This window comes from Phaethon lepturus, unplaced genomic scaffold (assembly GCF_000687285.1).
Source record: "Phaethon lepturus isolate BGI_N335 unplaced genomic scaffold, ASM68728v1 scaffold19709, whole genome shotgun sequence".
NCBI classification, from domain to species: Eukaryota; Metazoa; Chordata; class Aves; order Phaethontiformes; family Phaethontidae; genus Phaethon; species Phaethon lepturus.
In genome coordinates this window covers 16,162-43,785 of record NW_010561477.1, presented here as the reverse complement: position 1 = coordinate 43,785, position 27,624 = coordinate 16,162, and the positions used below count along the sequence as shown (strand labels likewise).

At 44.1% G+C, this 27,624-nt stretch overlaps 1 protein-coding gene across 1 annotated transcript; it reads left to right on the top strand.

Moving 5' to 3' along the window:
* Positions 1-3,700: 3,700 nt before the first annotated feature.
* BBS4 (Bardet-Biedl syndrome 4) lies at positions 3,701-24,928 on the top strand. Its single transcript, XM_010294025.1, has 14 exons — positions 3,701-3,729; positions 7,647-7,710; positions 8,567-8,625; positions 9,248-9,320; positions 11,142-11,195; positions 13,003-13,130; positions 14,974-15,028; positions 16,523-16,591; positions 17,869-18,021; positions 18,153-18,324; positions 18,804-18,873; positions 22,525-22,666; positions 23,043-23,253; positions 24,771-24,928. The coding sequence occupies exons 1-14, from the start codon at positions 3,701-3,703 to the stop codon at positions 24,926-24,928; spliced, it is 1,437 nt and encodes a 478-aa protein (XP_010292327.1).
* The last annotated feature ends 2,696 nt before the right edge of the window (positions 24,929-27,624 follow it).

Here is a 27,624-nt window from a genome sequence, read left to right as displayed (position 1 = left end):
TGAATCGTGTCCTTTCAGAAAGGCACAGAATGTTTTATTCCCTTTCTCTGGAGCTAGAGTCCTAAAGAGCTGAGGATTTGTATTTCCCTTTTTCTTCAGAAAAAATGCAGTAACCCTTTGCACTGGGGCAGCCCTTACCAGCATGCTGGAGGAGCAAACCTAAGGGACATAAATACACCAGAAATAGCTATCTCGCTGCTTTTGTGGAAAAACAGAAATGCAGGTTAAGATGGTTGTGGCTCTGGAGCGGTGTATAAATAATTTGCATTACATCTTTCTGCATCTGAATAGAGTAGAGCCTGGGAATAATCCTTTACTTCCCACAGCCCTTTTTTTTTTTTTTTTGATCAAACATGTTCCTGTGTCAAACATATTGATTTTATCACAATTTCTACGTTCTTCCTCTCTTCTCAGTCCTCTGTGGGATCCACACCAGATTTGGTTCATGATGTTGGATTTCTTCAGAGAAGGAGTCAAACTGTTCACATTTACTTTCTGGAAGAGACTCGGGGAATGCATCAACTTTTTTCTATGAAACGGTGTGTTTGTTTTGTATTCAGGTGTAAGACTCACTTATATCTATGAATTAATCTAGACATCTTTTTCAAAAGGCATCAGAATTGTTTGCCTTTTTTCAATTTCCTTGTCTTAGGGAAAAAGAAAAGAAAAAAGGAAAGCAATGTCTCCTCAGTCAGGTTTGTTGCTATTTCCAAATGAGTTTTAGGAGTGTAAAAACTCCATGTGTTTTCCCAATTCTGCATGGTTATCCTTAGCTCAGCGTATCACCGGGGGAAACAAAACTCTTTTATCTCTGCAGATGTGAACACTCTTCACTTCTGTGTCTCGTAGTGTATTTTGATTTCTCTCTTTTCTTTCCAGCCCAGCTCTTTTAGGTAACTCCTCTGGGTTTTTGCAGTCTCAGACCCAGAAGGCAGGCAGTGTCTGTTTTACGCTTTTCTTTTGCAGATCAATACTCTGCTCAGCACTCACTCCGACGTTCAGCATTTCTTTCTTCCCAACCCTGTTCTCAGTAGGTGTTTCCGTAGCGTGGGAGTGGAGTATAATATCCCCTCTGGTCTTAAAAGTGTGAAAAAGCTCTTTCCTTCAGGAATTAAATAACTGATCTTCCATCCACTTGCTGATGTACTGTCCTCTTAGCTTAGCCCAGAACATTTGTGTAAGCTCTAACATAATTTAGTCTTTCCCATCTCAGCTGGCAACACACCCCAGCCAGCTAGCTTTTCTGTATATTTTAATATTTAATGGTGCTGCCTATTTCTTTTTAACCTCCCAGTAAGATGTGCACTACAGATGGTTTGAGACCATGTGAGGTATGTCTGGAGGGTCTTCTGGTTAATCCTTGTTTAAGACAGTTTTCCTTGTATATAAAGATGCAGGATTTTGTAATTTTAAGCTGTATCAGTAGGCACAACACGGCAAAGTTTACTTTAGTTTTGACTGTAACTGAAATCTTTACGGTTAAATAGAGTTTGCAATGTCTGCACTTAAATCCATACTTACAAAAGAAGGTAGGAAGTGCCCAGGTGTATCGGAGACGTGCCTGTTTCGGTGTTTTCTATCGGATAGTAGCACAGGGAGACACTACGCGGGAAGAGGACTCAAGTCTTCCCATTTTCTGCAGTGCATTTCTAGCATCCTCAAGTGCTGTGTTTCTTGGAAAAGAATGTTCTGTCAAACCCTGGCACCCATAAGAACTTACACAAGGAAGTCATTACAAATCTGTTAACGAATTAGGTAACCTGTCAACAGGCTTCAGAACAGCAGCCCTCCAGACTGGTTATGAAATAGTGTTTTTTCAATCAATTTTTAGCTATTTAGGCAGCCTCTTAACTGTTCCCTTCACGGTTTCACTGGAAGAAGGACAAATGGAAAACATGGAAGTCATCAGAAATTCATTAATCTGATCTGGGAACATGCGTGTTAAAATACCTTACTTACAAAGATCCAGATATTACACAGCAGAGCAGAATTTGAGAACATTTGGATCCCTGACCTGTGCGTTTCTGTAAGTTTAGCATGTTTGGATCACTTTTTTGTTTGGACTGTGATTTTTCTATTTGTTTTTAGGGTAGTTGAACCTTCTTTATAAGGTATTTGACCTTAAATTGCTGGTGTGCACACTTAAATCTCAGCTCAAGTCTAAATCTGGGTGGATATTCTGGAATTTAAATTAAAAAAAAAACAAACAAACCAACAAAAACCCAACAAAACCAGAATGACTTTACAACATCTTTTCCAACTTCAACAGCTGAAGAAATTCTAGTTGTTTTTAAGTGCTCTCAGTGATACTAGACTTGGTGTGAATTGTGGGGGAGAGCCTGGTATGCTTGAGAAATGTGTTTGCTACTAGCTGCAGGGGCAGTCCTCGCATGATTAAAACTCAGCGTTTCTAAAAGATAACAACTCTTTGCACCGATAACGTCTCCCGACATGATTCAGTCCTTCCAGCTGCAGAGTTTCTTCTTTCTTCCCTCTGACCGTGACCCGTGCCGCTGGCTGGGAGAGGGGACTGAGGACCATTTCTAGTAATACCTTCTGCTCTGGGTTGCTGGAAGCGGAGCCCGTGTCTCTGTCGGTGCCGTGGGTCCGTGCCGTGCTCCATGGGGCTGGAGGAGGTGGCCTGGCGCCATGTCGCCCTTGCCGCTGCCCCGGCTCCTGCGCCAGCCCTCGCCTTGCTTCGCTTCTGCGCTTCTGTCATAATATTGACTTGCAAACATACAGCTTTTTTGCTAGTTGCTATGGTTATCTCTCGGCTACCCACATCTGAACCGTAGAAGGAGTAACAAGCAATACATTTCAAGCCTTAATGAAATGCACAGCAGTGTGTTAAACTTTTAAACCCAATGTGAATATCACTAAGCAACATCCATTCGTGATTTGCCATAATTACTGCTGCAAGCTCCTTAGGATTGAAATGCCGGAGCACAAGTCTTTCTCCTCCACTGCATCAAATATGTTTTTCTGCCAGTAGCTTCACAGTCTCTCAGACCTGTGATATTTCATAGTCCTTTCACAGTTTCAAAGAACTAAGTTTGACCTCTTTAAATTATTCACACCTTCAGACCAGCAACATCCCCAAAATATCCTTTTGTGTGTATCACCCATTTCCTCCTCATTCACTCCCAGAAATTTATTTTAAAGACATTTGATTCTTCTGCCCTGATAGTTCTTCTGCTTCTGATAGTTCCAAAATGCGAATCCAACTCATTTTCCTCCAAGCTGCTTCTTGCATATTTGGAAGAACCAGTTCCACCAAATGAGCATTAGTGTTGAATTAAAATGTGTGCGCGGTCGGTGCTTGGAGCTGTTTGCTCCAGTAACTGCACCAGAAGGAGCCGATGCCTCAAGTCTCCTGAGATGGTAGTTTTCTGCTAAGAGGTCTTATTTAGCGTCTATCTTGAGCAACGCATTTTATCCATCAGTTTGAGAAGTAAAATAAAACCGGACACTGTCTATATGTCTACACTCCAGGCTTCAAGTCAAATAATTAATTGCACTGCCCCGTGCAATTGCAGTGCTTGAATTAGTTGTGCTTGCAGATTGGGCTGTTTGGAATAATTCTGTGCTGTGCCCAGTTTCTCTGCTGCTCAGTCTGATTTCCTGTATTCTCTTAATGTTTTACGTGTAGCACTGGAGTTACCAATCCCAGAGAGGAAAAACTGGTTGATCTATCTGCTGTATGTTCGCAGAGACTACGATGAGTGTAAGGTAAGAGCTGCTTTTGAGACTTTGCATTAGGAAGTATTTTGCTAATGTTATGAAACGATAGTTTTCATACCAGTTTTCAAACCACCCTCTTTCCTGACTGCTTTTGGAATAAGAGGACCAGGAGAAAATACGAGTAAAATAACTTTAGTGTTCTCAAATCGTTGGCTACCTTCAGGATTCATGCGCAACAGTTCTCTGGAGCAATCTGTGAGCTCACTGTGTCTTTTGGACTGGAAAAATGGAAAGAATTGCAAACTCCTCTTGTTCCAAGTGATGAATAGAGTCTTCCAAACTGATAACAACACAGTTCCATAGTGCAGGTCTCTCGATGGTACTACAGAGACGCTATGAAAAACACTTCAGTTGAGAAAAACGTTACTACTAAGTCTAAAAAAAAAAGAGGTCTTGGCTACCCTTGGACAAAATTCTTTCATTTTACGCATGATGCATTGCACCCTTTAATTTCTCCTGGTTTTGCTGAGTAGCTTGGAAGTGGTCGTTTGTTTGGGATTATAATAGTCAGTGGACTAAGGAAATGGCAAATCTGTTATTAAACAGTGTTTTTTTCCTAATAAAATGAACACGAGCTATTGAAGATGATGCGCCAGTGGGCAGGAGGAGGGGAATAAGAGTTGCCTTTCTGTTTCTGAAATGCATGAAGAAGATCTGAAAAGACTTTTTTGCTTCTGAAACACCAGGGTTGGTCAGGACTTGTCTCTCTCTGCTGGAGAACTCCTGGGGGTGCTTAGGAAAGAGGCAGGCTGGGGGAAATTCATTTAGCTTTTAATTAATGGAGCTGGAGGATTGTATCATCAGCAGCACGATTTCCTCTCAGATCTTGGTGTAAACAGATATAAACAAAAGTTGGACTAGCAATCTAAATAGAAAATTGTTTCCTTTTTCTGTTATCTGACTGCATTTTTTTGGTCTCTGTGTACTTTTACTGTTGCTGTGATGGGATGTAGAATCAGAGTGCAGAAAAGATGTATGGCTCAGGAAAACAGGGAAAATAACCAAGTGGATGATATAATGGCAACATCGACTTCTCCACATCTTCATCAGTCATGGAAGCAAGCAAAATGTGGGGGAAAAAAAATAAAGACAAGACAGCTAATACTCTTTTGCTTGGCAGGCCGGCTTTGTAGTAGCTGTCAAAGTAAAAGGCAGCAAAGCCTTTCCTCAGAGCTCACAAAATAGGCTTTTTGCAGTAAAGTTGGAAGAGTTTGGCACCAGACCATAGCTGGTTAAATGATCTTCCATCCTTTTGCCCAGATGTGATGGATGGGGTTGTCCAGAGGCCTGGAGTTGTCCAAACAAAGATAAGAACTTCAGCATGCCAGGATGCTTCTTCAGTCACCGAGGAGTGACAGGGAGGTCCAAAAGGTGATTCGGATCTTAGGTGGGCTCAGCTGCGTTCTGGTGGTCTCCATCTTTCTCTGCTGGTGTTACATGGGGCAACGGATCTAACCTGGATGCCCCAGGTACTTGCCCTTATACGTGATAAGCATAGACGTTCCCAAACGTGCTATTTGGGGCTAATACCTTCAGAAACGAAAGAGGTATTGACAGTATTCCCAAGGGCTTAAATTGCTGTTAACCCCTTGATTCCAGTGTAGTTTGGGCATTCGTTGAAGTCCGTTAATCTTCTTTTAAGATTCAGCTAAGAAACAGTTGACCTGTGTTGCTAATTAGTTTTGGTCTGAATCTTGCTAGACCCTCTTTCCCACTCATTGCTTTGAAACGCTTCCTCCGTAACACGGTTTTAAAAGCTCCCATATTTTTCAATGATGTACAAGGCCAAGAAAAACCTGTTTGTTTACCAACATTAGCTCTCCAAAATGACAGCATTAAATTGATTTTAATCCTTACGGTGCCACTCCTGCAACACCACTATTTTGGTGTTGCCAAGCTTTTGACAAATTTTGCCGCTCGTTACAGCGAGAGATTAATAACGCTGGCTGGCTGGTCACCTCTCCCCCTACCCAGCAAGATGCAAGGCAAACGTCCAAACGTCCCCCGGAGCCGGCGGCTGCAGCATCCCCAGCGATCGCACAGGCAGAGGGGAGTGGGGGGAGAGGAGGGACAAGCCCCGCTAAGCAGTGATCATCACTCAGCCCTCGCTCTTCGCATGTAAAGCAAATAAACTGTGTTTTCTGCTCGCAGCATCGATTCCAGCCCTGCCCCACTAACCGTTTTTCACGACAGAAATCATCTGCTTCTCTTAGGTGCGAGGCAGGAATTATTAAAATTACCAGATGCTTTTAATTAATTAAAATTGCTCGTGCTGCTTGGTCTCCTGCCAGTATGTCTAAATTCTGTCAGTGAGTTAAATAAACTTGGGAGGAAAGGCTGGGAATACAGGTCATATTTCTCGGCTCAAGGCCTTTTGCTATGGGATTTTTTAGGGCTTATAGAATTAATCAGATCTCTCTACAAGATAGCTCTCTATTGCCCTCTCTTGCTCTGAGAAACGGGTTTTCTGTACATGGAACAATGTAGAGTATCTGTATTCAGAAAATGCTTGTTTGTGCCCGAGTTGTCCTATAATGACGTACTTTGTAAAGACTAAAACGTAGCTTGTGGAGGGTCTCTTGTTGAGATATTAGCAGATATAGATCCGGGGAAAGAGCGGCCTATACTTGTTCTTCCTTTTCCTTCCTCTCTTTAGTCTTCTTTTTCAGTGAGGATTCTCAACAATAACTCACCTTGCCTTCACCCCGCTTTCCTTCTACGTGCTGTATTTGAGGATCAGTTTTCCTCCTTGTTTTCAGGTCCTTCATTTATATTCATCTCGGAGGCAGGGGATGCTGGTACTGCGGATGCACTTGACAGAAGTGCCAGATGAGCACCAGGTTATTGCTAGCCCAGAAATCTTTCTTTCCTCCCTTTGTCTCTTCCACTTCTGAGCAAAAGAGGAGTCTCAGAGCAGAAATGATGTAGCCACAGTGCTCATTCTCCCAAAGGTTACTCTTTTTGATAGTTTATTAAAGTTTTATTTTATTTCAGGTCATGTGTGACTATGGGATATAGCCACACTGCACCCACACCCCAAACTGTCAGCTGCATGAATGCAGCCAGCAAGAATTTACATTTTCATCAGGTTTTTTCCTCCTTCCTTTTCCCATGTATTCGTCATTTGTTCATTTGGCTTTCATTGACTCAGCTGCAGTTCCTCCAATTCAATTTATTTCTTCACAAAGGGCCTTGAGTAGATACCCTTATCAGCAGAGGATGCTTTCAGAGATTCCTTGTGGTATTTTCCCCAGGTAATATCTAATTATTTTTGGTAATAGGAATGAAGAGAGAAATACTAAAAAGGCTGCAGTGTTCCTGGCACAGTGCTCTTCATGCACGGTGATGAGCTTGTACTCTCCTGTGCACTCCTATACTTGTCCCAGCCACGGTCCAGTGCCTTTATTATATACGGGGTTGCAGTTTCTGTAACTGAAACCACATCTCTGTCATTAGCTTTGTTAAAATATTGACAGTTTACCACTTTTATAGCATTTTAATATAGTATATTGCGGCAACTAGCTACAAATTCTGTATTAACATTGACTTCTCCAAGCACAAATTATGATTAAACAAATTCTGTAATTCTCATGTCCTGTGTGATACCACTGTTACCATCACATAAGAACTGTGTCCATCAAAATCTTGCATGGTGTTTAAATTCAAGTTGTTTTAGGACATTCTGCGATAAGCACAGACACAGCACAGCTATATGTAGCACATACAAAAAATTCTCCAAACCAAGGTTGCAGAAGGTGTTTGGTCAGTCAGAAATCAATTTTCTTTCACAGGGATTGCCTTTATTAAAATATTTGAAGGGTTTATATTCTTCTGAAAGCTGCCGTGCCGCAGGTTAGTAATGGAGACCACGTTGGGCATCTACTCTCTGCACTTTGTCATTTCAGGCTGTCATCAAAGAGCAGCTCCAGGAGTCTCATGGGCTGTGTGAATATGCAGTCTACGTTCAAGGTATGTCACAGGAGGCCTCTGAAAGTCTTAATTTCGCTAAAGCAAGTTACTTCTGATTTGAGATACAGTGGACAATAAGAAGGGGAACAGATATAAAAATATAAAATTCATATGTAAAAAATATTGGGCTTTTTTTCTACTTGCCAGGTCTAGTTTTGAAGTTTGGGATTTTCACATGGATGGGCAGATTAGATTTTCTGTTTTCTCTGTATTGATGAGTTTGTCATCGATTCCTCCTTGGACTATGGACTCTTTCTTGGCCTTCAGCGTGTTGGTGTGTGCTTGGGTTGTGTGTTTGGATTGTATTACAGATGCACATTTTCTGTTCAAGCTACGTACCACAGGTGATTATTGTCTTACTGTTTGCTTTCAGGATGCTCTTCCTCTCCTGCCCTCTGTCCCCTAAAAAATGTTCCCCAAAACTTGGCATTGCAATTCCAAGTTCTGTGTGTCATGTTAGCAGATGACCAGGGTGAGGGACAGCTGAGCTGTGTTGGCCAAGGACATATTGCAGCCTGTAGAAGTTGGGGTGGGGGGAGAAATCCGGGCTGCATCTTAATGAGTGATTTGAGAGGGTTTAAAGCTAACTTTCTTCTGAAAAACAGGAGTTTTTCCAAGCAAGTACGAGTCCTTTGCGTGCGTTGTCATTCTGCCCTCAGACACAGCTTCTGCCTTTCAGGGGGAAAGACCAAATGAGTGCTGTTATAATATATCTGTACTCCCCCTTCCTTTCCCTGCTGTCAGAGAGGCACGTTTTTCCTGCATATAATGGACTGATTTGCCTGGCATATGTTGTCTTACAGCTTTGATACTTCGCTTGGAGGGGAAAATTCAAGAATCTCTTGAACTTTTTCAGACATGTTCCATTCTGAACCCTCGCAGCGCTGACAACCTCAAGCAGGTGGCACGATCGCTGTGAGTGATGTTTTATTGTTTCTCTTTGATGTGCCACCCAGGGCCTTCCATGTTTTGTTTTTCCCTCAGGAATCAAGTGAGATCCCAGGCTGCCTAATTCCAAACATGCTTCCTCCTTATCAATACTTGAGTTGGCTTCCAGGAGTGTGGGATACCCTTAAAAGCAGAATATCTGTTATCTGCTTGGCTGCCATTGTATTTTCTTTTTCTTTGTGCTTTAAGCAGGAGAGGTGACACACTGATGTCTAGCTCCAGAGCTAAGGGTGCTCACTTGAGCTGTGTAAACTTGCCCTACAAACCCCTTTCTGTCTGTGAGTGTCTGGTTAGATCACCTGTCTTTTTTCCTTTGAGACAAAGGCAGAATGCAGAGCCTGTGAATTCATTCCTTGCATCTCCAGTAACGTCAGGGAGTGCCTCAGCATCTCCCAGGATTGATGACCTTGGCCCTGAAAGGGAGCACTGCTCAGATTGTAATATTGCTGAGATTGTAAACTTCTCAGGGCTTCTCACGCGGGTCTCCAGAGAACTAGCAAATGACGTCATTTCTCACTGGCAAAGGTGGTAGCGGTTGTGCAGCAGGGTTTCAGAGCAAGCAAAAATAAAAATTGAAATGCTTTTGCAGGTTTCTTTTGGGGAAACACAAGGCAGCCATTGAAGTGTACAATGAAGCAGCTAAACTCGATGAAAAGGACTGGGTAAGTGTTTCAGTGATTATTGTAGTATGCAGATGTCTCTGCAGTTTTATGAAGATGGCTGTAAACTTGTTCCAGGCAGAGGAGAGCTCACGCTGCCCGCCGTCTGAGCAGAGGAGGAGCTGCAGGGCTGAGAGGTGTTGCCTTTGAGCACGGGTGAGCCTCTGCAGCATCTGGTTTGGATCACAGGAGCAAGGCATCATTTCTGCCTGCAAAATCCTACACCTTGTCTTGGGGCACAGAGAATTGAGCAACACATTTGAGCTTTGCAAAGTTATCGGTATTAACATAGCCATATATATATGTACACATTAAGGAAAGTATGGGAAGTAGCTCCCTGTTTGGAAACCCTCAGTTATCACTAGAACTTGCTTGAGTAATTGGGAAACCTTTTGTAATGCAAAACACCACTTAAAAAAGGTTACCCTCAAACTAGCTGGGAGGGTTACTTGTTGCCTACCAAGCATTACTTGTTTTGGCAAAACGTAGGCTGATAGCTACAGGAGCAGTAATTAAATTAGCCCTTCTATATAAGAAGACAAAAAGTGAAGGAAGAGCATTGCAAAGGGAAACGTGTGACAGTGGGTGAGAGGAGAGAGGAGCTGGCTTGTGGTTAGCAGGGGACACCCTTCTGCAGGTGGCTCTTTTGCCTGTGGAAGTGGTGTTTCTAAGATAGACTTGCTACACCTGATCTCATTCCCTAAGACATCGGGCACTCGCTGACTTTAGCCATACTTTTGGTGCTCAGTACATCTAAAATCCAGGCTTGATACAAGGGTACATTTGGTTTTATTCAACTTACCCTGTGCCAGATAACTCAGAAACCTTTTATACCGTGGGTGGTCTTTCAGGTCTGCATTCCCTCTGCTAACCAAGCTACCTGCAGTATGTGCTTGGCATGCCTATAGTCCTATTTACAACCACAGCAGGCAGTCTTCAGTGGGTATTTTGATTATCTCCCATACCTGGCTCAGCACTGGAAGTAGAGCCAGCCTGTGCTCTTCCCTTACGCTGTCTCGTTCTGTAAGCCACAGTAACCAGGAGTTACTGATTCATTACTGTTCTCCACAGTTGGAGAGACTGTGTGGAGGAAAATATCATTCTAAGAGGGTTAATGGGGAAATAAGAGTTTCATCTTAAAGGTCAAGGCTGTCTAAACTGAAGAAGCAGTGAAATGCTCTCCAGAATAGAAACGAGGAACTGGTGGACCTTGCTTTTCAGTTCCCCAGGACGTGCCGGTGAGGAGGGTGGCAAGTAGCTTGTCTGTTAAACTGTTGGTGATGAATTAGAGGCGTGATTGTTCCCTATGGTGTCGCTGGAGTGTTTAGAATCCCTAAGTGATCTTCCTACTCTGCCACAAATGTGTTTATAAGATGCCAGAGGGATATCAGCCCTCCTGGTGCTTCTATTCGACTTTTATTTTGGAAAATTAAGCACATCTTCAAATTTTATTCAGCTGGGTGCAGCGTTGTTCATATCCTAATGACTGTACAGGTAGATTGAGAGCCACCCAGAAGGGCGGCTTACCTAGCTTCAGAGATCAGTCTTTGCTCCTTCTTCTCTGACAAGACCATTGTAATTTCTGTGTTTTCGTCTCAGTGGCCTGCAGTCTTTTGTGTACAATCACATTTAAGCTCTATAGGTACCTGAAGCAACTTGAATTTGTAGATGTACTTGATCTACAGAGCCAGAAGGGTGTGGGCAGGTACAAAGGTCTCCCTATCCAGGTCAGTGATGATTGTTACCACTGACAGATTACATACCATGTATCTCAGACCTCATGCTGATTTGGTTTTTGGTGTTTTGTTGTTTTTTTTTTTACAGGAGATCAGCCACAACCTGGGTGTGTGCTACATGTACCTGAAGCACTTCAACAAGGTAATGCAAATGCTACCTGACAAATGTGAAGCAGGGTTCCCAGAAATTTCAGTCTTTCCAGTAGTTTGAAGTGGGGCATTTGCAGTCATAAGTGTTAAAGAAGTTTTTTGCTTCAGTGGTTGTTTCTGGGAGCAAAAGTTTGTGAGCTGTCTCTGTTTTCATTTGCGTGTTGAATTACTTTGAGTCAGCTGGAAGTTAGTGAAGCTGGAGAAGAGTGAAACTGAGGTTAGCCTTGTTGCTGGCCAGGAGGCTTTTTCTGAACTAGGATTTTTCAGAGAGTGTTTCTGGTTTTAAAGGGAATGTTTGAGAAACCTCAAAGAGCTGCCTCAAACTAGTCAGAAAACCAGCTGTGCTCCAACAGGAGCTGCTTCTGTTTCCGAGCCTTTTAAAACCAGAACCATAAACACCGCTGGTTTTGTGAGGAGCAGCAATCTGTAGAGCATGCCAGTTCCATCTTCCCGAAGAAAGAGAAGTGTAAGGGTAAAGACCCAAACCATTTCCCCAGCATGCAGCTCAAACTGCTGCACCTCATGCAGGGAGTTTCTGAAGGAAAACTTGCTGCCCCTTGGGTCTGGCAGGAGTCAGTGAGAAGAGTTACTGGAGTTTGCTGGAGGTTGCAGCAGGCACCTTTTTTCCTCCATGGGAAGGATTTTCTCCTGTGTCTGAAGCTCCTTTTGCACCAAGCCTGGAGCAAAAGTCACAAAAGAGCATAGCTGCAGTGTGGGCAGCACTAACTTTATTAGTTTTGTAGCTAATGAAGAACTTCTTGGAAGCTTGAGATGGAGTCTCTTCCCAGCTTCTCAATTAACCCTCTTCTAGGTGCTCGGGGTGAGCACTGAGCAGTCTCTGATCCTAAGGGGTTACTTTGTAAGGGAAAATCTAGCATGTAGAAGCCTTTTTGTTCTCAATTTGGACCAACTGCTCCCTGCTGCTCTTTCTGGTGGAGTGCTGTGGCCCTTGCAGCAAACCCCTGCTGCATTCCCCATTCGAGGCATCGCTGTAAAGGAAGAAGCTCTAGAGTATAGGTTCATACTTGGGATTTGTTGTCTGCAGTAATGCCTTCCAAACTGGAACCTGCCGACTTCTCAGCTTTTCCGTAAGTCTGAGATGTACTGGTCACCTGGGCAGCAATACTGCCATGAGGACGTCTGAAGTATAACAAAGCCTTCAGGGATGACTGTCTCTTCAGTAGTTGGTGGTAACAAGTATCCCAGAATTGGATTGCAGAATTCCATTACTGTGTCAGCATTTCTCTTTCTAATATGTCACGTGTTCAGAGACAGCAAATATACTTTGCTGTCCTGCTGGCTAGGCCTGAGGCAGTGAGGGGAAGACATGCTTCAAAGCATCTCCTCTTGGAGGGGATCGGTGTGTGCCTGACAAGCGCTGATTCACTCCCCTTATTCACTTGGCAATCCATGCTCATTGCTGGAATAAGCATTTAACGAAGAATAATCTGTAATGTACCTATTAAGCTAACAAATCTGGAGATTCCCTCAAACCAAACAAAATTCAAATACAGGAACAGGCCTGTGCTCCTCTCCTCCTTGGGAGGTCATTGCCTCTTGTCTTGGCTTGAAACATGCCACGTTGCCTTTTTCTGTCCGTAAAAGCACGTGGCTCCTGATGCAGAACTCGTTTCAACGATTAGCTAGGCTGGGTTTTGCTGGCGGGGTTCTCCGAGCTCAGGGGCGTTAGCTGTTCCCTTTCGCTAGCTGCTGTGGATTGCTCTTGGGCTGTTGCTTCACTGAGGTCTCTGTAATCACTTTTTTTTATTTTATTTTATTCTCTGTGGTTGTGTGTTTAGGCACGAGACCAGCTAAACAATGCCCTGGAGCTCAACAGACATGATCTGACTTACATGATGCTGGGGAAAATTCATCTGCTGGAGGGGGAGATGGATAAAGCCATTGAAGTCTATAAGAAAGCCGTAGAGTAAGAATATATCCCTTTTTCTATCTGCTCATGTCCCATCCTATGCCAGGAGAAATTTGATTGGTGTCCCAGATCTGAATTGAGGACACGATTAAAAAGCTAATGGTAATTATAGTGTCTCTGCGCAAAGCTGGCACTTTCAAGCTCTTCAGCTGTCTCTGCTCTCAGCTGTAGTCCTCCTCCTGCTGACAATGTGTCAGGGAAGAAGGTAGCTGTTTGAAGGTCTGCCAAAAAAAAAGTGGAAAAACAAATGGACAGAGATGCCTGGGAGCAAACTCATCCAAAACTGACTTCATAAATCCCAAAGGTTTATCTACCAAAAAGATCTAACCCTGGGTGTCTCTCTAACCTTGATCGTCTGTCAAAAATCAGTTGCTGGGTTTCACAGACTGTTTTCACTTGGAGTGATTTGTGTTTGAAAGCGTGTGAGTAGGCAGACTAGAGACGGGTCGGTGCACAGTGAGTTTCTCCCACCCCATCACTGTTTCTCAGTACCGATCTATCGTGGTTTAGGGCATCCTGATTAGGGCATTTCGGATTTGCCCATGCTTTTAAAATGTAGTTTTGTAATGGAGGCAAACCTAAAGAAAAGCAGGAGCATGCCAGAAGCCAGTGCAGGGTCTACATTTTGTGCTCTTTTCAAATACCGTTCCCTTACGCATCTGCTTTTGGCTGCTGTCTGACAGTGTATTGGGTTGGGTAGACATTTGGACTAATCTAGAATGTTTATGACGTAAATAATCCTTGCTAAGCGTCTTACCAGGTTTATATTTCTTATCTCGGTGCCCCCCTCCCCTCCCTTCTTCCTCACTCCTGTTTTTTTTTCCCCCTTTTTTATTCTCATCTGCCTATTACATTTGGCCTGCTGTCATCAGCCCCAGGATAGTCTGTCGTTGCTCTGTGTTTATATACCATCACCCACAGGCAGTTTTGTTCTGGTTGAGATTTAAAGGTGCCAGCACGAGTGTGCGTATTAGATTTCTTAAGTCTCGATAGCAGAGAATTGAAAACTTACTTCTGTTAAGGTGAGTGAGGCCACAAATACAGCATCTCTTTCTGCTTTTTCTTTTTTTTGTTGTTGTTGTTTTAATCCTATTTATGTCTTCAAAATCTGCTGGGAATGGAGATGCTTTTAAAAGGGTTCACAACATTGCTGTGTGAACCCCAGACTAGCAGTGAGGATTGGGAATTGCATACAGAAATGAAAGCCCTTGGGACATGTATTTTCAAGCTCCTCTGTGCTGAATGGAGAGGCGTGTATGGCCAGGGATACATTAACAGGTAGTGCCTGTCTGAGCGCTTCGGTCTGCAGGCTGCAGCGTAGCACAAAGCCGTGGTGAGCAGTCCACAGCTGGTCTGCGAAACCAGGTTTGTAATCTTTTTATAGGGTAGTGAATTAAAAGTCTGACAACGAGTGTGTGTAGGATCCATCAGAAATGCTTAGGATTGCCTGTGCTACATGGCCCAAGAGGCTTGGGATGGATTTACAGGGTGGTTTATGGGAGTCGATGGAAAATCCCATTTTGTATTTCCAGGTCACTGATGCAGATTCATTTTGAAGCTTAACAAAGCCACATTATTTTATTATGCATCCAGATCTATTTCACTGAGCTAGCTATGTGGGCTTCCCATTTATATCTAGAAGACATTTTGAAAGCTTAGGTGTAATACTGTTCATAGGAAGTCCCCATGATGGCAAGTGTTCTAATATTTGCATTTAATAATAACAGTTAATTTCCTGGAGTAATACTAGTATAATGTAGCATCGTAATTCCATGTTTTGTTTTTACCTTGTTCTGGAAGGACTAATAAACAATGCAGCTCTCTGGCTTTTGTATTACAGGTTTTCTCCAGAAAACACAGACCTCCTTACAACGTTGGGGTTACTTTACTTGCAGGTACTGAATACCTTTAGCTATTACGTGAACTTATTTTCAATATGACCAAAGTTTTGGTTTTTTTTAACAGAGTTAATTTCTATCCACCTTCATCTGACTTGCACACGTTTCTCTAAAGACTGCCTTTAACATGACAGAGCTTGCTTTCCTGTATCTTCTTATTTCCTTTTGATGCTAAAAGCAAGTTGATTTTCTGGACCTGAGCCAGAGCAGGAATTCTGTTTGGCAACTGCCCTAATTCTGTTATAAATCCTCCAAGTATAACAAAACATGACTAGTCATTACCTTGTTTCTGGAGCAGGAGTCTAGCAAGTTATTCTCCTACAAAAGCAGCCATGAAATTGTTAGTGTTAAAGCACCATAGAAGAAAACTGGAAGAGATTTAAATAACAAAGGCGTGCTTATCACTTGGGTCTGTAAAATGTATGGGAAGGACTGTCTGATTATCCCAAAAGTAAGCTTCTCAAAGCGTGAACAAACAAAGAAGAATAGGCAGTAGTGCCTGAAAGGTTTGATGGGCTAGAAAACTTACACCAAGTGCTGATTCGGAAAGATCCGTAAGCATTTCCCTAATCGTTTAGATGCTTGAGAATAAAATTTCGATCTTGAAAAACATTGTCTTGCTCTAGAGATAGGGAAATTCAACAGGAGCCTTGGAACTCTTCAGTGGATATGTGTGGATTGAGAAGGGAGTATGACATGGGAAGGGGGATCTGTGGATATGTCTGGATTTAGAAAGGAGTATGAGTATGACATGGGAAGGGGGATCTGTAAGATAGAAGTAGCTTAAGTATAACATTTGCCCTGTGAATTTAGCCCCCAGTTCTCTGTGCTGTGATTTGTTTGGTTGGTTTATTGTGTCTCTGGATACAGACTCACCTTCAGGAGTTTAAAGATGCTTCTACAGCCTTCCCACTTCACTATTAATTACAGAAGTCACTGGACACTGATGCATCCTGTTTGGACTGGTACAATTCTGGCATAACTCAATTGAAAACAATAGGATTTAAGTGATTCTAAGCAGTCTTGTGCTTCTATATGGACACAGTCGTGCTCAGGAACACTTGCAGTCCCTTAGAAGACAAGGAAAGACTTTTTCCTGTGAAAAGAGTGCCCTGGGGAGTGCGGAAGTTGTGGTAAGGGAATCCAGGATGTGCAGAGTAGCAATTTGTAGCCTCTTTGCTGGAAGAGAGGAAGGAGCAGAGGAGTATCAACCCAGAGCTCGCTCCTGTATAGAAATGTCAGAGCACCAAACCATATGGAAACCTTTGTTTTGGTCAGAACAGTGGATCCAGCCCAGCAAAATAAATCTTTAGAATCTGTTGTGTAACTATCAAACAAGAACATGTATCTGTAATGGCAGCACTGTAAAATTCAGTTTTCTGAACATGTCTTTTAACTGAACCAGAAATTCTGGTGCCCAAAAAGCATGTATTCTCCTTCTTACCCACCCTTATTCCTGAATTTCTGATGCTAATTTACTTCTTTTTCCAGCTTGGGGATTATCAGAAGGCTTTTGAACACCTTGGAAATGCACTTACGTATGACCCAGGCAACTACAAGGTATCATGAGGAGTGGAAACGAACCAGCTGAATGATGATGAGATACCTCTTAAAGCTAATTCTAGTATCAGAACTTTGCCATCTATATCCAGGGTCTTAGCCTGGAGAGTCTGAAAAGGGTCATGCCCAGAAACTTTCCTCTAAAATAGATTTCTGGGACTTTTCCCTGGGTAGGGAACTGGATGCGTCTGGAGGAAGGGAAAGGGGAGGAGGCAGAATATGAGATGTTAAATTGATCCCTTTCATCTTTAATCTGAAGTCACCCCAAACCCAGGTGGAATTAACAAAATGGAATTTATTTTGCAAGGAAAGTCTTCTAGGCATTATTTCAAAAATCCCAAGAGCTCTTCCCCAGTCCCTGCGACTTCTAGGCACGGAGCACAGATACAAGTGATATTCCGTTATATTATTCTCCCATCTGCTCATAACCCTGTCCGTGCTTCCAGCTGTTGTATACAAATGTGACTTTTCCTTGGCTTTGGTCTGGGGAGCCAAGCTTGGCATCTAGGTTTCATTCCTGACTGTGAAACTGCTTCCCTTTTTAGCCATGTTACTTCTCTCTGCCACTTTTTCCTTCTGTACGATGTTAATGATGTAGAGTTTTGAAGTGTGGGGTTGAGAAACTATGTATGAACGCAAGCTGAATGTTATTGTGAAAACACCTTTACACTTACAAATTTTTCTTGTCGCTGTGAAATATTATAAAGGACTTAACTAGTGTAGTTTAAATATAGTGTGTTGCAAACACTTGCTTTTTTTTTCCCCATGCATATTTCCATTAATTTGCAGAATCAACCAGTCAGTGTCAACTAGACTAGCTTTGCTGCGTATGTCGTGCTTGCAGAGTATGTTTTACTCTCCGGTTAACTTGCACTAGAAGTATTTCTATCTGTGCTTGTTGGTAAAAAGAAACTATTAGTGCATAGATCTTCTCAGAGACTCAGACTCTAGGAGGTACTACTGTCACCTCAAAACATACCCTGAACGCTTGTCACGTTGCAATATTTCCGAGACAGTTGTGATCGAGATGGTGCAGGAAGAAGCAGCTTCAAGTCCTTTCTTTACCCCGTCTTCTGCTGTGTGTTGGGAGATTCTAGAGTCCCCATCTGCTCCTCGCTGTTGGTCTTGGCATCCCCTAGAAGAAAACACCTGAAAAAGTTAAATGGTTGCTCTTGAGATGGCTTTAGTTTATTAATTTTGTCCTGTTGTCTTCTTGCTATATTTGGGGAAACAATTTTCAGCTAGTTCCTCAGCTGGTCACTTGTCTTCTCTCAAAGGCTACCTTGGCAGCTGGCAGCATGATGCAGGCCCATGGAGATTTTGACGTTGCCCTCTCCAAATACAGGGTGGTAGCCAGCACTGTGCCTGAAAGCCCCCCACTGTGGAACAACATTGGGATGTGCTTCTTCGGGAAGAAGAAATATGTAGCAGTAAGTATCTAGTTGCCTTTCTTTTTTCATCTGGAGCTAAATTCATGCAAGAACAAGATTCCTCTTGTGGCAGAAACAGGAGGTTTGTTCTGGGTGGGGTATGTGACAGCACATTTTTTCCTTTTTTGAAGGCTATCAGTTGCCTGAAGCGGGCAAACTACTTGGCTCCCTTTGACTGGAAGATCTTGTACAATTTGGGATTAGTCCACCTCACGATGCAGCAGTACGCATCTGCTTTTCACTTCCTCAGTGCTGCCATCAACTTCCAGCCCAAGATGGGAGAGCTGTATATGCTCCTTGCAGGTATGCAACGCTCCGTTATCCAGCTCCGGTGGATATCCAGGTTAGGGGATGCAGCATTAGAGAGAGAGAAAGTTTGGGCTGAAGTAAACAAATACTGGATAAAAGCTATACTAAGAAGCTATTCATACCTGTCAGTGACGTACTGCGGAAGTCTGAATAGTCTGTTCTCTCTCTGTGGTAAATAGGAAGGTTAAATCGTTGTCAGATCCAGACCAAACATTAGAAAATACTTTCTACATGTAAGAGTTTGGGTTTGGGTTGCCTAAGGAGAGAGCATAGATTTCCAGCACTGGACATTTTTGGGATCAAGCGAGACAAATATTTGTCAGAAATGACGTTAGTACAGTTAATCCGGGCAGCAGCCCAGCCAACCCTGCTAGCACCTATTTATTTTAAGATGCAATGACATTCAGAGTTGTCCTAAAAATGAAGTCCGTGTGAAGCATTGACTTGTGTATGCACATTTTGCTTTGGTACAGTTGCTCTGACAAACCTTGAAGACATTGAGAATGCAAAACGTTCATATGAGCAAGCTGTGGCACTGGACAAGTAAGTCTTAATCATAGCTGTCAGCTGTTTGATCGTGTTGCTTTGCCTCCCTCACCTGGTTTCTTTTCCATGCTTTGTCCCTTGGTCTCCTTTGACCCTAAATGGTTTGCAATAGGGAAGCATTTTTATTCCTGCAGCTGTGCTAGTCACTGTTTTAAAACCACCATTTATTTTTCTTCTTAAATTCAGGTCAGCTCTGAAAAATGAAAGGGAAATTTTGTTTCAGACCAACCCAAAGCTGATTTTTATTTTGCTGTTTAGTTAGTGAGCCAGTGGTGATGACTTTGGATTCCAGGCCTCCTTCCAGTGAATATTTGTACACAGTGGAGCAGATTGAAGAGAAGAAAACCAGTCATCCCAGAATATTTTGTAACCCCAGGTTTGAGCACTGTGCAGAGCGATGAGAGGCTTGGGATGAAGCCTATTCTGAATTGAGCAGAAGGAAGATTTTAATTGGGAGAATGTGGGCAAGAAGTTAGTATAAAGCATATAAAAGGGCGGCAGTGTAATCCTTTTTCCTCCCTTTTGTTAACAACGTCTGTGTTTGCAATCTAGCTCTTAAAATCAGAGTGCTTGGTTTCAGAAATGTTAAAATGAACCTTGCAGTATTTCATCATTTCAGGCAGAAAGACAAATTGGTCTCAAATGTATTAATAGTTTTGTCTCTGTCCCCAATTTACTATGAATATTTGCATACTTACAGTATGACTCCTGAGCCCAGGAGTGTGCATGCTGGTGACAGAGCTGTGGCACAAGCCCTCTTTCCGTCTGCAGTGGCCACCACAAGGTGGCATGAGAAAGTGTTCGTCCCTTTTCCTCTGTCCTCTCTAACCTAGGTGCATTAGGCTTCATTTTGGGAATTCTGAAAGTTCCTAAGCCCATTCGAAAGGGCAGCAGCTTTCAAAAAATAGTATCTGACACTGTAGTGCAGTTGTCTTTGTGATGTCTCAAGATGTTTACTGGGAATTACGTGGCTTGCACGCATGATGGCTCTTGAATCGCTTAGCCCTGCACAGCCAGCACCCATCTGGCACTGAAGTTCTTCATCTTAAGTATGAAGAACAGAATTCTGCATCGACAGAATTACACAGCAGGTTTAAATATTACTTCTGCATCGGTTTCAAACATCAGTAGGTCCGTGCAACCTCCTCAGAGGAACCGAACCTGTGCAAACTATGGTCAAAGACTTGTAAACGTATTGCTGTGCGAGAGCGTTCTGCAGTTATGCATCGGTCATTCCCACCAGCATCACTGACTGTAAGTCCAGTCGAGTCCATTGCCTGGCTTTCCTAATCAGCCTTCCATACCTAGCAAGGCAGTACAGGACCTTAAAGACTGCTCAGGCTGCTTAGTTGTGAGTGTGTGTGCTTTGGTCAAAGGGAAGGAATAGAAATTTAGCTCTACAGCTTTGCCTAAGTATTTGGCACTACTGTGATGCTACAGCTATATAGTTTTACCAGGAAAACAAAACCTCCTCAAAGCAAAAATGAATGCCAACTGCCAGGGACTGCTGGGAAGAATATCCAGACTTTGTTAGGCTTGTTCCGCTGACATGCCGTATATTTTAGACAGTTATTGTGTGGCTGAATCCATGTCCCCACAGGCGTTCTTTGCTGGCGTATTAGGAACTGTTTGGCTGGGATGAAGATAGCCGTGTTTGTTTCCATTGCCATAGATACTTTTATAGCAGCGCTGCGACACTTGGCCTGGGTGCCATGCTGGGCTCTGGCATGGAAAGCATCTTGGAAAAATCTTTAAAAAAAGGTGTTTCTTCTTAGTACTGGTTCTAGCTCCTAGCCATCCTTTCTTTCTGTGGTTATTTAGCTATTGATTTTTTTCTAACTGTCATATTGCTTCTCAGCTCTTGAAGGTGAATTTGCTTTATAAGGTTCAATTAATTTTAAAACTGGCTGTTCCCAGATCTGTCTGATCTCTTCGGTGTTTCGTTGTGTGGGTCTGGTTTTTTGCACTTTCTTTTTCGGCTTTTTCTTTTTGGGTGAAGAGGTGGGGTTTTGATTATTTAATTACTTCTTTTGCTTTGGCAAAGACGGTGAGGAAGGTTTGTGGGTTCTTTTTTTTTTGGCAGGGTCAGTGTTCCAGTTTCTCAATTAAAGGAAAACCAATGGTTATAAATGCTATCGGATTTCTTCTAATAGTCTTCTTTCTTGCAGAGCTGTCATGTAGCTTACCAAAGATGGATAGTCATGGCCTGCAGATAACACTTTCTATTCATTGAACAGTGTTAGTAGAAGCCTTCCCTTCTGCACTTTTCACAAAGGGTGCTCTCTCTGTCTTGGCCCCCCAGGTGTGGGTTCTGGAGCCCTTGGGTGGCTCCAGTTATCCCTGCCACACTCCAGGAGAGGGCACCAGTCCCTCGCTCAGATTTATTGAGCAAACTACAAAGCATCTCTCACTGACCTGTGTGCAGTGATACATGTATGCGGCTCCTCTGCAGGGAGCTGTAGTTAGACAGTGCTCTTCCACGCACCCCTTGACAGCACGTCCCCTCTTCTGGCCAAATGCAACCTCTGGTCTTCCAGGTCTCGTCTTGCACCCTGGATGAGCCGAGCATCTGCGTGAGCTTCCGTGCTGGGGCTGGTGATCCTCTTGCATTTCAGTTCTTTGTCAGATAATACGTATGCATTTTGCTTCTCCAAAATAAGGGTGAAATTCAGACTGCTAAAGAATGGTCAGAGCAGATTGTTGAGTGTGGCTTGGCAGGCAATTAAGGAAGGATCAGGTCTCTGAGAGCGTCACTTATCAGTTCTGGCTCTTGCCCTGCGGCTTACACTCCTGCCTATGCCAGAAGAAAAACTGCTGTTTGGGGTTAATGTATCCTAGCGAAGAAAATGGATACTGTGGAAAATGAGACTACATGGAGCAATTCTGCCTTTTTGAAATCTTCATATGCTGTTCTGCATCAGGAAGGGAGGCAGGACTGCACAGGATAAAAGTGTTACCTGCGGTGCTGGGCTCCTCTTTGAGTCCTTCATGAATAGGTATCGCCCGCTGTTTCTCTGTAACAGTACATACAATTGTGTATGGTTTTAGTAGGTGAATGAGAGAGAAAAGGTGGGGGAAAGAAATGCAAACTGCATGTTCTGTAGCATGTCAGGTTGTAAAATACAATCAAGAAGCATGAGTCTGTTCCCTGACAAGCTGCTGTCTTACAAATTGGGAGAGCTGTGAGAGCCTGAGATAAATCAGAGCAGAGATCAGAGTCAGAGCTTTCAGAGTATGATGAAGCCCCCGTCACCGCTCTATTTCCCCACGAGCAAGGGGCTGGGAGACCAGGCAGTTACTAAAGACAGTCCTGAGATGGTCCCCAAGTGCAAAGAACTGGCTGTCGCAGAGGAGGACCTTGCAGGGGGTGAGGCAATTGGCAGAGTCGTCGATACTGTCATTGACACTGGGATACTTTGCCGAGCCCGGGCACTGGGTCACTCACCAAGCACGTGGGACTCTATCGTGTTCCCACACAGCTCTGGCTGTGCAACTCCTCATCTGCTTCGGGGTCAGAGCACACCGTGGCTTGTCTGTGCCAGACAATAAGGTGTCTCCAGATTTGCTGCTTGGGCACGTATTAGCGTTATTCAAGTTAGGATAAGTGTTCCCACAGTGAATGCGATGCATCCTGTGTGTTTGCTGCAGGTGCAACCCGCTTGTCAACCTGAACTATGCTGTCCTGCTGTATAACCAGGGCGACAAGAAGGGAGCCCTCTGCCAGTACCAGGAGATGGAGAAGAAGGTCAATGCACTGAAGGAGAGCAGTACTCTTGACTTTGACCCTGAGGTATGTGCCTAACAGTTGTCAGCGTGAACGAAGTAGCCATGCTAAGACTGGCAACAAACAAGGAGGAAATTTGACTTTGGAGTCCAGTTATTAGGAAGAAATTCTGCTTATGAGATTTTCCGAGTAAAGTAGTCGCCTGCTGAGAGCTGCTTGCTTCATTTCTGCTCTTTGCAGCCCAGTTCTTCAATCAATACACAGCAAGACAAGATTCCCTCTTAATTAAGGGAATGAATTAGCGTAGATGTTTCCCTCGAGCACCGAGGCAGTACCAGCTCCGCACAGCTCTCATTTTCTTTATGTGTGTGTTGTTGTTGACTTTATTGTTGTCTGAAATGTTCCTGTTTACAAGGATCTCCTCTTTTTGTTGCTTGAGAAGATGGTGGAGGTTGCCCAGAAGATGGGAGCTGCCCTGCAGGTGGGGGAGAGCCTGGTCTGGACTAAGCCTTCTAAAGAGTCTAAATCCAAGCAGCGACCTGCTCCGTCAGGGAAATCCTCCAGCACTCAGCAGCCTTTGGGCTCTAACCAGGCCCTGGGTCAAGCCATGTCCTCAGCTGCCGGGTACGGGAAAACCATGCAGCTTCCCCCAGGTACTTCTCTTTTCCTCCTCGTTAAAGTAGAACTGTGGGAGGGGAGAAAGGGAGAAGAGAAACCTCTCTTTGAGTACAGAGTTACAGCACGCGTTTAGGAAGGTATTGACTTGCTTACACAGTAGTGATGTCAGTATTTGGTAATAGCTTTCCCAGTTTTCTCAGTTAAGGAAGCGTGGAAGGAAGATGATGTCTGTGATGCATTATACTATCCTGCTTTTGCAGAGGTGTGGAAACCCAGTAAGGTTTCCTTTCATATCTGAGCCATGATGGGCAAGACTCCATTAGCCTGGGATTGAGATCTTGCTCTGGGCAGGAGGTGGTTTCAGAAGCCAGACCTCTTGTCTTCCTTTGGGAGAGCCCAGGAGCTGCCTGGGGAGAAGGGAACTGATGGGACAATTTTCTGAAGTGTTTTATCATTTCTGTTACAAAAATAACTGCGACTGGACTGCTTTTTGAAGCTGTCCAGCCAAGTCCTTCCCTTGCAGGTGTTGCTGAATCAGCTTTTAGTGCGGGCCACTGGACTGGCGGTTGCTCGGGAGATAGCCTCAGCCTTAGAAGGCTTAGGCCAGTATCTGCATGTGCGGCTTCTTGCTGGGGCTGGGTAGGAGCATTTCCTGAGGCACCATTCATAGCCTGAGCCCCTCTCACCCCTTGGCTTCTGAGGAGGAACGCACTAGAGAGATTGCTCATCGTGGTGATTTTTGGTCACTCTTAGTCTTGTTTCCTGTGGACTGAACCAGGAGAGAGATTTGTAATCCAGGCCTCGTTCTTTGGCACTCCTAAGGACCTGTTCCACTTCTCATGCATGGAATAAACTTTCTGTGCAGGGAAGACTTAGTCAGGAAAGCTGAAAAATAAAACATACAGGAGTTTGGGGTTTACCTGAAGGACTTCGGGCAACCTGGTCTCGTGGAAAGTGTCCCTGCCCATGGCAGGGGGGGTGGAACTTCGTGATCTTTAAGGTCCCTTCCAACCCAAACCCTTCTGTGATTCTATGACATTATCATCCACATCACAGAATGGTTCATAACATCATTTGTCAGCCTAAATCTAAGCGTAGAAAAAACTTCAGCATGGAAGGGTCCTGTTTTGATTTTATTAGCTAAGTCGCTACTTTAAGTGCCTGGAAGCTCTCCCTGACTTTGCTAACACTGTGAACTGAAAACAATACTGTGGTTTTGGCTCCAGCTTGAATATAAACCAGCTTCAGTGGAACTATTTTATCTTCCAAAGCATGAGTTAATTTGTAAGTTTGTACTGACTTCTCACAGCAGCCCAGCTAAATGAGATCCTGTACCTTAGCTTCCCTTCAGCAGAACTGCGGGTACTGTAAGGTCTCCAGCCGGATAACTCACGAGAGTTGAGCGTTATCAATAAGCTAATGCCAGACAGAAGAAATCAGAGAGTAATTAATAGTTGTGATTGTTCTGCATCTCCATGCTGCCTGGAAGGGCAAAAAGAATAGACAAAAGCCATGCAGTCATACAGTAACTGTAACCATGTTCTCTCCCCAGGTGCTGGAGCATCAGCTCCGCTTGCAAATCCTCCCTCGCTGCCTCTGGAACCAGAACCAGAACCAGGCTCAGAAACAAGCCCCGAGGAGAGCTCGACGCCGACAGGGGCCGAGGAACAGAAGAAAGAAAAGCGCAAGAGCCGGCAGGCAGCGGACTAGGACGGACTCTGCTCAGGACAGGCAGGTGCAGGAGCATCTCCGGAGCTGCCTGCTGACTTGTGGGGAAAGGGACCTGCCCTCTCCCCTGACCCACAGTTCACCCCCTGTCAGTTAGTCTAAATGCGGCTGTTTTCTGTTAATGGTTTTAGCATGTGGTCTCTACCTTGTCCCAAGGAGTCATTGCAGCAATCAGAAGAGGTTTCTGCATAGCTACCATTCATGTGGTCTCAGGTTACTACAAGAGGCTGGAGATCCATCTCTCCACAGGGTTGGCAATCTCCAGTGTTTGGGTGTAAGTCCTCCAGAAGGATGCTGAGGCATCCAGTATGTTTAGAAAAGCCAGCAGGAGTGACTTAGCATCCTGGATCCCAAAGAGGATCAAACCCTTCCAGTGGCTGAACTTGTAAGCGGCTGAGGAAGCCCTACACAGGCTGTAGTAAGGTCAGTGGTAATGGGCTCGAGAGGGGGTGAAGGTAGTGCACCTCACCAGGGCAAGTGCAGAGCAGTAAGCCAGGCTCAGGACTAGCGTAGCCTGGCTTACTGTGAGACAGGGGCTTGTCACTCCCTCTTTCACCAGGGTGAGATTTTGTAAATGCTTTCTCAAAGCTGAAGAGAGGAAGCTGAACCAGCCGGGAGCTGGTGGTCCTGAGCAGGACAATGTCATGGTCAGAGGGCACGAGAGGCACATGCTTTCTTTAGCGGTGGCAGTTGTGAAAGCAAAGGTGAGCTGCTGTGGCTTGAGGTGATCGCTCCATTAACATGCAGCCCGGTGGAGGATGGATGGCCGAAGCAGACCTGCTGCGCTGGTCTAACAGCCAGCTGAGCTGGCTTCCGTAGGGCTGTTCGTCTTCTGATCCCAGGATCACTTTATATTTCTTGAATCCAGCCTATTTTTAAGCATAAGCTTCATTGTGGTAGCTAAGAAAATCGCAAAGCTGGCCCACAGTAGTGCCAGTGCTCAGAGCCTGGCTATTTGGGAAGCAGCCTAGCCGCAGCAGCAAAAAAAGTCTGCCAAATTCCTCATCATTTGCTGAGAAAAAAAAGGGTAAATGAGCCTCAGTGAAGCTCTGCTCATGTGATTTGAGTTCTTCCTTCAGAATTTGTATTGCCCAGTGTGTGCGGGAAGATTAGTTTGCAGGGGGGAAAAAGAAAAAACTAAGGCTTTTCAGAAAAGATATGGTCAGCTTCAATGCTAAATTTGAATCGTTTTAGTATGATAGCAGCCATGCTCTGAATAATTTAGTTACGCCCTCCTTACAGTTGCATTTTAGGAGAAATCATTTATGGTAGCTGCAAGGTGGCAAAGTAGCCTGTTGGTGAGCAGAGGGATTTTAATGCTCATGTGATACTAGAGATGCTTTGAAAACGTTTCTATCCTTGAACAGCAAAATCTTGGCTTTCCTCTTCTCTGCTACTATCAGTTTGTTGCCTCTGGGATTTACCCAGAGCTTCACCCAGGTCCTCAAAACAACTGCTTTTGGGAACTAGAGGCAGGACCATCACACTTTACATAAAGAATGAGCTTGCCCAACAAAACTGAAGCTTTGGGGTTCAGTGTATCTGCTGGTTAAGCTACCCAGCTTTTTAAGATGTATTTCCTGCTTTTAGTTCTGCACCATTGCATTGTGTCACTCCATAATTAACAAGTCCAACAGAGGAGGGTTAGTAATGGCAACTTCTCTGTAGGAGCAACGTACAAGCAGCATGACCAAGGCTATATTAACAACCTCCATCCTAACCTGTGCTTTGTGGTTAGCTGCCGTTATCCAGAATGACATTAATGCATCTTTAGCACACAACTAGGAACTAAAGTGCTAACCTATTCCCTGGAGACCACTAAAAGAGCAGGAACCCTTCACTTTCTCCTCTGGTTTGATCGCCAAAACTGCTCATCTTAAATGGGGCTTTTTTCCCAGCTGTACTCTGCTGATTGGTTTTCTATCTGCACAGCCTCCGCATAGCACTGCTGTAAGGTTTCCCTCCTGCTAGGAGTTGAAGAAAACAGAAGATCTTTTGTGGAGCACTGGCAAATTTAAACAAACCAGACAAGAAGCAGTGTAAATCAGGTACGGTGCAGCCATTTTTATTCACATTAAACTTTTTACACGGAAAGTTACTGCCGCGTAACAGGGCGCCTGTGAAGAAGAGGTTAGGATTGCAGAGCAAAGGTAGGCAGGGTGTGGGAACTCTCTCCCTCACCCCCAAACTTTAGTTCAAGACAGGTTTTTTTTTCCCCTGATAGCAACTGATTGCTGTGATCTTTTAGTCTTACCACAAAGGCTTTTAAGCCGTGGAGGTTCCAGTACAAGGAACTGTGAGCATGGTTCCAGGTAAGTGAGCACCAGCGTTGCTGACAAAGGAAGGTTTCCCCTCCATCTGCTCATGACCCTGTTTTCATTTTATGAGCTGCTTTCCCCTGCCTTCAGCTTGTAGAAAAGTGACCTTAGACTGTAGCGTTCTGAAACTCCTTTGGTATATTCAGCCCTCAGCCCACCGCTGTTCTCAACTTACAGCCCACCAGCAACACAAGGAACAATCCAAGATGGTTCTCTTCTCTCCCAGTCCCACCGGTGTAACTTACTACCTTCTTGGCTGTTAGGATGCTTCTATAGGGTAAATCTTGCACGTTAGTATGTACGGTATACTACACTTGGAGGTACTGTAAAGGTATTTAAAATAAATATCTATTTTGGTGA

Bases quoted from the DNA above. Each gene is read 5' to 3' on its own strand.
- BBS4 (XM_010294025.1), top strand. From the start codon at position 3,701: ATGTTCGCAGAGACTACGATGAGTGTAAG. The intron at 15,029-16,522 runs GTACTGAATACC...TTCTTTTTCCAG, and splicing joins TGGGGTTACTTTACTTGCAG to CTTGGGGATTATCAGAAGGC. The intron at 16,592-17,868 runs GTATCATGAGGA...CTTCTCTCAAAG, and splicing joins ATGACCCAGGCAACTACAAG to GCTACCTTGGCAGCTGGCAG.